Source organism: Balaenoptera borealis (genome assembly GCF_965194805.1).
Source record: "Balaenoptera borealis genome assembly, chromosome: 15".
Classification (NCBI taxonomy): Eukaryota; Metazoa; Chordata; class Mammalia; order Artiodactyla; family Balaenopteridae; genus Balaenoptera; species Balaenoptera borealis.
This window is the reverse complement of record NC_138871.1, coordinates 15,018,700-15,031,860: the sequence shown is the minus strand read 5'-3', so window position 1 is coordinate 15,031,860 and position 13,161 is coordinate 15,018,700. Positions and strand designations below refer to the sequence as shown.

The 13,161-nt window shown below is 40.7% G+C and overlaps 1 protein-coding gene across 1 annotated transcript in view; it reads left to right on the top strand.

Annotated features, from left to right (window-relative positions):
- KCMF1 (potassium channel modulatory factor 1) overlaps positions 1 to 13,161 on the top strand; it is a 75,770-nt gene that overhangs the window by 60,297 nt on the left and 2,312 nt on the right. Inside the window, exons 4-6 of the mRNA XM_082357261.1 lie at positions 4,826 to 4,929; positions 7,831 to 8,009; positions 10,664 to 10,946. Coding sequence (XP_082213387.1) covers positions 4,826 to 4,929; positions 7,831 to 8,009; positions 10,664 to 10,946 — 566 coding nt within the window. The remainder of the gene's footprint in view (positions 1 to 4,825; positions 4,930 to 7,830; positions 8,010 to 10,663; positions 10,947 to 13,161) is intronic.

Sequence of the window (13,161 nt, the reverse complement as noted above, 5' to 3'; positions counted from 1 at the left end):
AGAACCTGTAAAACCAGAATATTTGTCCACTTGGTTTGGTGAACAGTAAAGAGAAGTGTTTGCCCCTGTACAGAGGAGTGACATTTTCTCCATCGTCATGGCACCTAGGCTCTCATTTGGGAAGGGAAGGATGGTAGGGTTTGAGTGATTCTGTGGTTCTTTTGAAACAAGATGAACTTAATCATAATGATTATGTGGATGAACATGGATCAAAAAAGGGTAGAAATTACAAAGAAGCTTTTGCTGCCTGTTATAAGACCATGATCATCAGAGAAATGATGCCTCAGACATTTGGTATCACCAGAAAGTAACCATAGAAGATGATGTAAGGAAATCACAGCTTTTGAACATGTATTCTCAAAAGGAAAATGTTTCTCATGGGTATAAAATTAGATCAGAGAAATAAATGAGTTTATCAAGCTTGTGATCCAGAAACCTAGTCAAGAAATGCCGATTGCCAAGGCAATTATTTCACTTAAGGTGTTTGCTGTTGAGAAGAAGCATGGTGTCCCAGAATCTGAGTTCAAGGGCAGTTTCAAGTGGTCTAAGAAGATGATGCATCGAAGTGGATCATCCTCGTGGTGAAGAACCTCCCTAAGTCCCCAGCAGCTGCTGAATGAATTTGGTGAAAGACCAGTCTCTCTGTAATGCTGCAGCCTAGCGTCAGTGAAGGCCAGCTTACGTGCTGGATCAGATAGGCAGCTTTTAAATGCGTTTTTCTGTAGCAGTGAACAAAATGGGCAAGAAGTGTATTATGAAGCCTATCCAAAAAAAGGAGGGAGAGAGAGAGAGGAAAAGAACTCACCACATCATAGGAACTTAAATCCTCCTCTCTTGTTTTAAAGCACTGTACAGTAGCCAGACAGAATGCTACCTGGAGAGGGTTTTCGAGTTCAAGAAAGAAGCTGGGGGAGATCCGAACTTGCTTTAGACTGGTTGATAATTGTATGGGGCGCTTGCTTTTAGATTTCTTTTTAATGCACATAGCCTGTCACAGGGAAAAAGGTTTTGTAAATTCAGTAGTGACTTAGCATTTACATGTTGAATAGTAACTTCAGAAGGTATGTTCTAGACATTGGTCACACAGGTGGCCACCGGTGTTAGGAATCTGCACTGACTGGTTACTCACTGGCCATCATGCACTGGGAACATGTGGAAAAATGGAAACTCCATTATGTTTTCGGCATGGGGTCTCACCTCAGTACATGGGGAACGGCTTCCAGAGGTGCTGCAGGTAAAAAGCAGGACTGATGGTGACTCTCAGTGGCAGGATGACGCAGAAGGGGAAGACTCAAGCAATAGCAAAGATTGCTAAGACTGAGAATAGCAAGGACATTTGTGAATAAGCATGTGGGGGAGGGGTAGCTAATGACAACATTTGGTGTTTCATACAACAGGGTAAGTATTATTTTTCAGTACCTTTGTATATTCAAGCAGTACTTACCAAACTTTCTAATTATAAAGTAACTGGGACCCTTGTCAAAATACAGATTCTCAAACCTAGAATCACTTTCTAGGCAGGAGTCTAGGAAACTGTTTTTTTATATATATATTTTTTTTTTTTATTTTTTATACAGCAGGTTCTTATTAGTTATCTGTTTTATACATATTAGTGTATACATGTCAATCCCAATCTCCCAATTCATCCCACTACCACCACTCCCCCAGCCGCTTTCCCCCCCTTGGTGTCCATACGTTTGTAGGAAACTATATTTTTAACAAATGCTCCAGATGAATTATATCCTTAGCACGTTTAGGAAGCACTGACTTAAGCCAATTCAGTAAGCCTTAACGTTGACAAATTGTTGTAATTTTTAAAATTTTTTATTTTATTGAAATTTAGTTGATTTACAATGTTGTATTGTCATAATTTTAAGCTAATGTGTTAGCTTAAAATTAATGGAATTTTCTTGTTCAGGTGATAGATATTTCTATATCATGTGGCGGTAGAAGTATGATAAATATTAATGTTGACAGGCTCATAATTTTAGGGTTAATAGCTTATCCTTTGTGTGGAATTTGCCTGTCCTGTAAAAGGTATTAGGTACCATCTCGTGGAAGTAAAGACACACTCAGAGCTAAGCTGCATTTGTGCTCCTGGGTGCAGGATGGCGTCTGTCTCTATTCCCACCTCTTCTCTGTTTCTCCTGCCCCACTTTGCTCTTCTTTTTCTCCCTTCCTCTTGTTCCCTCCATTATCTCTCAGAAAGTACAACCTTGATTTACCAAAGTTTTTATCCTAAAACATGAGTTAGCTTACTAAGTATAAAATGTAAAAACCTGTAAGGTGACCAGGCCTCCAGTTCCATCAGCACTTAGATTTCCCTTCCAGGTCTTCATCTGAATTAGCTTCATGTGGCCCCAAGTGTCACAGCATCTTCCACTTGGTTCTCATCTAGCCTCTTGATTTTTCTGTGCCAGCTGCCAAACTAGGTGTTCCTCCTACCCCAGTAATTCCTTATCCTTGGTAACTCTTTATCCCTAGTTACTAGAGAAGTGTGTTTGCTTTTGTGTTATTTCTCTCTAAGTGAAGCAGTCTGAATACCTTCATCCTGCCTTATCCCTACAGTGAAATATAAAAGATTTTGAGTTACAGAACTGAAATTAATACACAATATTGAAGGATCTTGATTTTCCTTCTATTTTACATCCCTAACTCAAAGGTGCTTTTCTAGTTTGTAGGAGATTATCAGTCTTATTAGGACATTCTTAGTATGTTTGGTATCTGTACTTTCCCATTCTGTCTTCCTTCCAGGAATGCATATTCTCAAGGAGACTTGCCTCATCTAAGTTCATTGACATGCCTCCTCACAGTACTGCAACTTCTGTAGCTGTCTTTGTGCAGTTCAAGTTATAAATAGATTTTATCCAAAGGCCAATCCAAAAGGAAATATCTTAGAAGGAAGATGCCTTTTCCTTTTGGTGGTTATTTTCTCTTTGGATAAAAATCTCATACATGCAACTGGAGGTTGTTTCTGCTTCTCCAAACATTGTCGGTCTTTTTGCATTTAGCAAATCTGGTCACAGTTCCCAAACAAGAAAGAAATCACACTGTCCTGCATTTCTCAAAGAGTTTACAATCTAGCTAGACAAGACAGAAACATGTGAAAAGTAAAATAAGTATATCAGACTCTACCCCACAGTGTCACAGCACAGGAGTGGTACAGACAGTAAAACCCAAATTCCTGGTAAGGAGAGAGTTGATAATCTGTTAACTTGTAAACAGATCCAATTGCTTTTCTCTCTGGCACCAAAAAAAGAAAAAAAAAAAAAAAAAAAACACGTTTCTGGCACCTTCTGAAGAAACACAGGCATAGCTATCTAATTCTTCCTCTCGTTTGCCTCACAAGTATATCCCATCGTGACCTCCCTAATTCTTTTGCACACTGTCTTGCTTAAATGTTATTTTTCCTGAGCAACTTTAGGTTTTCTTGAGGATATTTCTCAGAGTCCTGAGGCAGATAATCAGGACAGCTGACTGTTTGCACATGAAGAGGAACTGGGATCACATCAGAGTCCAGGAACTTCTGCTTTCTAGTCATTCGAGATAGGGATTTGTGTTCGCTTAGGCTCTAGGAATCAGAGTGGTTTGTTTTCCCCTCCGTATCCCAGTGTTGTCCTTCCAGGTCTCGCCTTTTCCCTGCCGCCTCATCTCCAGTGCCGCTCTCCTCTCCCACTCTGCTGTGAGCGGGCAGTAAGGTCAACCAGGTGCCCAGTTTTACTCCAGGTGAAAGAATTCAGGCACAGGACACATGTATTGGCAAGATGGATCCTGTCCATCTCTCCTGTCCCCGGAGGGGCGCCAGCTGAAGCCTTTCGTTGTCCAGGCCCTGCGGCTTCCTTTGGTTGTGCTCCTTTGCATCAGACCTTTCTTCTTGGTTCTGTTCTTTAAGGTTGAAGTTCTTCATACTTCAAGGCTTGGCTACCACTCTTAGGCCATCATCTGTCCAGCTGGATTTCTGGAAGAGTAAGGGGCTTTCCCCTGAAAGTTGTGCATTCTTCCTGTCCTTCCCTCTCCTGCCTCCTATTTCACCACTTCTGTTGAAACTGCTGTTTCAGAAACCACATTCCCAACCTGTCAAGCCTCCTCTGCCTGTGGACACGTTATTTCATTTCTTCTTTCTCCTTCTATCCCTTGCCCTCAGGCCCACAGCGAAGTTGTCTTCTACTCCTTGACCTTGCTCTGATCCCAAGCTTTTGTCCTACCTCCCATCCTTCTGGGAAATAAAGTTCTAAAAATGGTCTCTCATACCCACTCGCCACCTTGGAAGTCCCATTCATGAATCGATAGAGCATATTTGCATATTATCGATAGTCATTGTCTGTCTTACCATACCACATTCAAAGTATTTAAGTTCGTGCAGTTGTGTTTTTAGTAAGAGCTTTGCTGTCTTGTTTGGCTGTTGGCCCTCAAGTCTAGCTTACTTTAGGGAAGCTTATATCTCAGCCTTTACCAATCAAGACTGGACTTAGTCATGAATGTGCACTAAATAGCACACTAAAAAACTATTTTTATGGAAACTGTGTTACTAGACCATGCCGATGAATCGGCCAGGCTGTTGGAAGTCGTTGCCAGAGCTCAGATTCGACCTGTGTGTTTAGAATTGTGTGTCTGAGCCTGACAGACGTCTGCTTCGGTGGAGTCACAGCACTGATGCCTGCGGTTCTTGTTCAGCCTCCGCAGCTGTTCACTAGTTCAGGATCTGCTTTGTTTTTGCCTGGTTAAAACCTGGTCAAGGTAAAATGTACAGTAAAGTATTCATCCGGAAAGATGTCTGATCAGTGTTCATCTATAAGTAAACCTGCTTTCTTTACTTTCATTTCAGATTTGTCCGATCTGTGCGGCATTGCCTGGAGGCGATCCTAATCATGTCACGGATGACTTTGCAGCTCATCTTACACTTGAACACAGAGCCCCTAGAGATTTAATATCCTTTCGAGAGGCAACAAGGGGAAAAGTTGTTTGTAGCATTTATCATTTCGATGATTTTTAAGGACAACATCCCCAAAGAGGAAACCTAACCTCCAGACTATCTTAGTTGATTTAACCTTTTCCTAAGAGTGACTCAGTGTTGAGGTGCAGTTTCTTATTTCTCTTTTTCTGTGCTATAACTGTTACATTAATCATGCTCAGTAAGTGAAAGTTCCCTTGCTCATCATCTTTAGTTCGTTAACCATCAGATTTTTTTTAAGACAATTTGACCAGGTTATAAGTCTTCAGGAGGGTGTTTTCATACAAAAGAGGAAAATGCTAATCCAAATTAAAATCTAGTTCATTAACTATATGGAGGATGGATTTGCTTGCCACCCCTGATCTCTGTTGCCTCACCCTGGTACAGGCTGGATGGGGGGCCGGTGTGCGTCGTGGGGCTTGCTTCCCTTTTGGAGTTTCCTTCTCCAGAGAGAGCCATTTCCTGCCCAGTCTCTGAGTAGGATAGCATAAGGTCAGGTCCAGCTCTAAATTCCTTTCCCACTTTCATTTCTGCTTCCCCTCCCAAACCAATCTCATGACAGTTCCTGGCAGTATTCCCTAATAATCTCCAAGAGATTACTGGCCCCCCAGAGTAAATTAATTTTGTAGACTCGGTGCTTCTGGTTTCAAGTTCTGAATTGTTTTTCTGAAACTATCACCTATTAACGTAGGGTTCTGTTCTCACGTAAAGGTTTTAGTGTTCATTGCAGTCTGAAGCAATTCAAGAGCTAATCACAACCTTTCTCCCTGCCAGACTTCATTCTGATTCCTTTGCTTGCCTCCTGGCAATCATAATTCAAGCTTAGACTTATTTGAGGAGGAAACTGGTGTGGTGGTTTTCTTGTCCTACAGCTCCCATCCCTTGCTCACAATTCCTAATTTTCTAATTAGAAATATGGCCCTTTAGAGTTAGGGGAAGATAAGTGGAAACTAATGGGAAGATAAAGATATGAACCCATCCTGAGAAGTTAGAATATCAGCCTGGACTGAGCCAGTCTTTGACAAGTACTGAAAGAACAGAGGAACCCACTCTTCCTCTCTCCTAAATGCAGGGGACACTAAAAGCAAAACGAAGAAAGCGGTGCTTGCTTGTTTTTGTTTTTGTTTTTTCCAAGAGAATATGAAAATCCAAATAGGCCAAGAATACTTTAGCCTTAGAGTCACTTCTCATTTTGTATAAAAGAATCCTATAACAATACCCAGAGTTATGCTTGATCCATGCGTCACTCCATCTTCATGGAGAAGCTAGGCAAATAACTTTTTCAGCAAGTTCAAGGGCCTCTAGTGAAATTAGTATCCATTCAGTAGAATGTCCCATGTCATCTACATGCATTTTTGTAAGATTTTTATGAGTCTTTCATTACCAAGAAAAGATTAGCTTATGCAAAATATAAGAATAAAAGAAGTCATGTGTTGCATTTTAGATTACTAACAAGTATTATCATTAAGTTCTAGAAAGCAAAATGTTGGCATAGCAGTTTTCCTGGAAATATAACTGATTTTTCAGGTACTTCAAGTGCTACTGTGTGGTAATTTTGTTTGACATGAGGGAGTGACTTGTTTCTAAGCCTCTTAAGCACCCAAACTTTTTTTTTTTTTTTAAACTACTTTGATGGAACTCTTCCTAAAGTGCACTTTTTACACTTTTTAAAAGCAAAGTGTGATGATCACAACATCACTTTCTGCAGAACCCAAGCCACTGTCATGAATACCACCATGAAACGGTGTGCATTACGGTGGCGCCTGAGGGCTTCCTGGAGCCACCCGACCTGTCCCCACATGACTCCTGAACCATCAGCTGACAAAACTGGGAAGTCAACACAAAAATTAATCTGCATTATACAGCTGTCTGTTGGCTGCTTTGTTTCTTTTTTTTGTTGTTGTTGTTAATTTTTGTTAGAGTATGGTTGATTTACAGTGTTGTGTTGTGTTAATTTCTGCTGGACAGCAAAGTGAATCAGTTACACATATACATATATCCCCTCTTTTTTAGATTCTTTTCCCGTATGTTGGCTGGTTTGAAAGATCTCCCCTGCTGCAATACCTAGCTCACCCAGTCTCCTTGCACACTCACACTCACCTGTGTGGAGGAAACACAGCGTTGTCTTCATGAGTTTTGGCAGCTCTTTGCTCCTCAGGACCTTCTTCAGTGTAACTCACACGCAGGTGTATAAGGTGGTCGAGGCTGCTGGAACTTTGACTTCTTGATAAATGTGCTGTTACTCTCTCTGTGTCCACTTGTACAAGAAATTCAAATCTGGTTTTCTGCTTAGCAGCAGCATTGGAAGAAAAAAAAAAACTTGCCAGATTAAAACTAATAGCCAGAAGGAGTCTTTTACTCCTGAATTTAAATTATTTATACTGTTCGTTTCTCATTACAGATGGTCATTGAGATTTGATTAGCCTGTATATTAGCACAGTTCTCACCAGATATAAAAAATTGCTGGTTATTATTTGTGGTTACTTCGGTATGAACATATATGGAATTCAGTACTGAGTTGAGGGTAAGAGAATGTCTCACCCTGGGTGTCTGACCAGGCAATGCCTCTCACCTCGTTTGGCAGTGTTAGGAAGGAACTTCTTCCCACCTGGAGAAACTTTTTTTTCTCTTTGAAAACACACACACATACATAATATACACACACAGTATACACATACTCACATTTTGCTTTATATTTGAGTGTCTTTTTTTAGAGTTAATAGCCCTCATAGATATAGTTGTACCATTTGTATTCTAAATGAAATGTGCTATTTTAAAATGCTTATAATTTGGGAAATCTGCATGTCTATCTTGCAAGGACTTGAGTGATTTCTTTTTTCTTTCTATGAAATACTTGAGTTTTTTCCTTAACTTTGGAGTTATGATGAATCGAGTGGTGTTCGACATGTACGTAGAATGTTTCACCCTGGCCGGGGATTGGGAGGTCCTCGTGCACGTAGATCAAACATGCACTTTACTAGCAGTTCTACTGGTGGACTTTCTTCTTCTCAGAGTTCATATTCTCCAAGCAATAGGGAAGCCATGGATCCTATAGCTGGTAAGTTAGTTTCACATTAATAAAGGAAATGGCTGGGGATGGTGGGGCTCCCTTTAAAATTTTTTGGTAGGATTTGTATTCTTAGTCTCTTATCACACGCCACATGTTCCTTGACAAAATTCCTCTAAATTTTATAAGTATAAAATATGTTCAAAGTAGACCACATAAAGTAGTTCATATTATTTTGGCATTTCTAAGTACTTAGAGGTATAAGAGAATAAGGAACAGTCAATGTTCTATTTATGGCCTCCAGTGAAACCCAAGAAAATCATAGAAGATTTCAGAGTTGAAAGACCTGCAGAATTCCATGGTTCAGCCTCCACAAGCTCACAGATAAGAAAACTAATTGACAGGACTAAAGAATTAAGCTCTTCTCATGGAAGAAAGTCAAGTAGGAGTGTCTTGTCCTTGCCTTGATTTGAGAACTATATTACTGTGGAACATTCGTGTTTTAATAGCTTGGGAAAATCTTACTTTAAAAACCATTTGGGGCTTCCCTGGTGGTGCAGGGGGACACAGGTTTGAGCCCTGGTCCGGGAAGATCCCACATGCCACAGAGCAACTAAGCCTGTGCGCCACAACTACTGACCCGCGAGCCACAAGTACTGAAGCCTGCATGCCTAGAGCCCGTGCTCCACAACAAGAGAAGCCACCGCAATGAGAAGCCCACGCACCGCAGTGAAGAGTAGCCCCAGCTTGATGCAACTAGAGAAAGCCCGCGCACAGCAACGAACACCCAATGCAGCCAAAAATAATAAATAGATAGATAGATAGTTAGAAAAAAAATTATTAAAAAAACAACAACAACATTTGAACATGTAGTTCATAGCCAAGTCACTGGTCTCATGCATGGCCAACCTGGGAAGCCAGCAGCAAAGCACAAGGTTTGACAGTCAAAATGTCAGAAGTCACTGTAGCCTGAGACCCTGAAAGATTCAGTAAGCACTGGCGGGCAGTAAGAGTCCAGGGAGCCTGTACGAGTCCGAAATGTGTACATACAGTGGAATGCGTACCTGAAATGCTGCTGTGTATAAATCTGCCATCGAAAGTAGCAAGTGTTACTCATAAAATCTTCCTTAAAATGTGAGATATTCAGTGTAAAATCTTTTTTTTTTAACTTTTTAAAAAAATAGATTTATTTTATTTATTTATTTTTGGCTGCGTTGGGTCTTTGTTGCTGTGCACGGGCTTTCTCTAGTTGCGGTGAGCGGGGGCTACTCTTCGTTGAGGTGCTTCTCACCTCAAGGCTTCCCCTTGCAGTGGCTTCTCTTGTTGTCGAGCACGGGCTCTAGGCACACAGGCTTCAGTAGTTGTGTCACGTTGGCTTCAGTAGTTGTGGCTCGTGGGCTCTAGAGCACAGGTTCAGTAGTTGTGGTGAACGGACTTAGTTGCTCCGCGGCATGTGGGATCTTCCCGGACCAGGGCTCGAACCCGTGTCCCTGGCATTGGCAGGCAGATTCTTAACCACTGCGCCACCAGGGAAGCCAGTGTAAAATTTTAATTCCAAACGTGCTTTGGGCATTTGGATGTGGAGTAAACCCAAAAAAACTGAGTTTTGGGAATTGTAAAAAATACTTCTTCATCCAAAAGGAATATTTACCTGCTGTCTTTGGTAACAGGCTCTAAAAGTTAATGTGATTGCTGGGGGCAAAATTCAAAATTGAGACACTTTCTCCATTCAGTTTTTTTCTGTCAGTGAAAATTAGTTTATGTTAGTGATGGACTATATGAAGGAATGGTGTTAAGAGCCCCTGGGATAAAACAACAGTGAGCAGTAAGGCAGAAATGTGCCCTGGAAATGAATTTTAATGGTGAAGAGCTTTGCCAGCCTAGGAATGTTGAAAGGGCAATCATCAAATCCATGTAAGCCAGGTAGACCCTCCACATGGGAGAAGGCAACTACTGCACCTCACTTAGATGAGAAGGCAGGGACAGAGAGCCACCTGGCTCCTGAGGAGCACAGCCTTGTTCAAACAAGAGAGTCTAAATAGGCTGTACAGTCGGGAGCTAATCAGCTTCACTGGGCATCACCGGTGGTCCTCACTGCAGTGGTGCTCTGGGGCTCTCAAACAGCAGTACCAGAAGGTTCCAGAGAAAGAAGGCAGAGGCAAGTGTACAACCGTCACAGTTAGAAATGATGCAGGTCTCTTGGATTTAATTCTGAGAGTCATTCAATCATTAAATAAATGTTTGAGTGCCTGCTATGTGTCAGGTGCTGTTCTAAGAACCAGGAATATCGTAAACAGTGGACTTGATCCCTGCTTTCATGGAGCTCATGTTGAGAGGGTTTATGTTATGACTGGACCAGTAGATGAGCCACCTTAGCCTACTAAAATGCTAAGAGAAAGTATAACTAAATCAGCCCATTATGCAAACAACTTAAAAAACAATTTGCTATGTTTTGCTTAAAAATAATTGTATGTGAGCTAATATTCATATGTATTTGCATTTCTCATACACAACACATACACAACACCTTTTGCCTCTAGGAGGCATCCTAAAAGGTATTAAGCTCCAAGCTGAAACTGTATGTTGCCACAGGTTACCTTCCTGTTGACGGTCATTTTTAATGTTCCTCTGGTAAAAGAATGATCTATAGCGTTTTGTTTTCCTCATATTGAAGTAGACATTAATGTCTTCATTTCCATTGGCAGAGCTTTTATCCCAGTTGTCAGGAGTGAGACGTTCTGCAGGAGGACAGCTTAATTCCTCTGGCCCTTCCGCTTCTCAGTTACAACAACTGCAGATGCAGCTGCAGCTAGAACGGCAGCACGCCCAGGCAGCACGGCAACAACTGGAGACTGCACGCAACGCAACCCGGCGTACTAACACAAGCAGTGTCACCACTACAATCACACAATCCACAGCAACAACCAACACAGCTAACACAGAAAGCAGTCAGCAAACTATCCAGAATTCCCAGTTTCTTTTAACAAGGTAGTTCATTTATTAATGTAACTTTGAGAAGTAGTATTTTATTAGCACCGCGCAGCCTGAGATGACCTTTTCTCTTTTGTGCTTATATGTGTTCTTAAAGACTCGGCCTTTGATCACACCATTAAAACTCACAGATCTCTAATCAAAACTGTATATTCAGTATTTCCTTAAAAATATGAAAAATAATAGTTTATTTTAGATAAACTAGGAATGCTGATGGTCTTGTTCTAACAGTGTATCATCATCTGATATGAATTTCTTTTCCCATATTGCCCATAAAATGTAAACATCGTATCATTACATATATGGGACATACTAGGTACATTTATTGTCATAATTAACATTGCTGTCTTTTTATTGCCAGTTTCAGTCTGCTGTGAAATATCCAAAAGTACAAGAGAAGATGTTATAATGTGGTGGTTTTCTCCTGAGAATTTCTAAAGAAATGGAATTTAAATTTTTATGGTTAGCGAACACAAAATAACTACTTTAAAAAAATGGTTCACCACAGTGTAAAAAATACTTAGTGTACACAGTAAATGGCTCTGCTGGATGGAGTAGAATTCTTATTTGCTTCTGAAAACTACCATTAGCAACCAAATATGTTCCTCTGCTGAGACCTCATAGGCATTTTATGTGACTTTTAAAAATAAAAGAATTTTAGAAAGAGCAGTAATGAGTAGACGTAGGCTCAACAGATAATGAACCTGGACTAATTTGGACTTTTAATGGAATAGAGAGGAATATAAAGTTAAAAACTGTGAAACGAAGAAGAAAATTAGTGTAATATATCAGTTATCTCCAAAAAGTAATGTGTGTGACAACTAGATGTTAGAAGAAAACACTATTTCTATGTATATTTCTTTTATCTCATGCTTTTAAACATCTCTGTTAGTACAGTGGCACATGTGTATAGTTGTAAATAACATATTGTTGATGCAGAATAAAAAATGTTTGCAGATCTCTGCAAATAGGACCCCTGTCAAGAGCCCCAGCTTTTACTAGTTTGGACCTTAGGCAAGTCACTTCACTTCTCCAAACCTCAGTTTTATAATATTCCATGAGTTTTGCCGCATTAGAATGAGAATTGTTTTGAGGATGAAATGGAGTACAGGTATGTGTATGGTCTGGCTCAGTATCTGGCATATAATAAAAGCCCAATTAATGGTACTTATTATCATTTGGTATGGTTCTAAGGAGGAAGTTTCAAGTGGGAAATTTACCTTTGGATTATCTCTGCAAAGTGAGTAACTGTGCCTGATTGATTATTACCAGAAAATGTGGCTTCAACGTAAAGAAAGCACAGAGCCACAGACCTAGGTACCTACCTCAGAAAGGAGCCCTTCCAGTGTGTGTGTCTGCTGAGGGTTCGCTGGCCTGGGGGTGGAATGAATGTCTTGCCCCACTGCCCCTTGGAAAACACATCTTCCCACCTTTGCTCCACTCTGGTTTTGTTTTTGTTTTTTGAGCTCCAGACTCAGTGAGCTTGACCTGGGACTTTTCTCTGTGTAGTTATTCTATACTAGACAGCCAGCAACCAGGGCACAGTATGGGTGGCCTCTGAGTGCTTTCCTTGGATTCTGGTTGTAGCTTCTGGAAGACCCCCTTTCTGTCATCTGATACTGTATATTGCATAGTACCTTGCAACTTGTAGACCACTTTCTACATCTTTCATTGTGTCATTAGATCCTGACTCGTATGGTTTACCTAAGGCAATATTTCCCCAAAAATATTCCCTGGAACTTTATATATTCTAAGAAACATAAATAGTTATTTATGTTCAAGTTTTTTTTCCTGATGAATAAGTTTGGGCAAAACTAAGTAACAAATAGTTTATTTACTCTTGGGCGTCTCAGAACTTCAAATACATTAACGTGTGTACTGAGAATCTTCAAGGCTAGGAGAGGGTCTGCGATGTTTCCAAGGGGAAATCCTTGTCCCTGGCCACACAGCTGTCATGTGATATGCGTAGGGCTCCAGCCTCGTCTTTGGTCTCTTTGACCAGGGGCAATTCCTGTTCCTGTTGCCTTGGAGCTGATGGTGGGACACAGTTTCTTTGGGATCCAAAAATGGTTGACCTTTTAGAAAGCAATTGTGAAAGTGTCTATGTCAGATTCCAGCCTCTTGGTAACGGAGCCAACTAGTTTTGCTAACTCCAGTTTGAAGCTCCTTACAAGCTTTGCAGTTACTTCTAGATCCCAAATGAAGTTGGGCC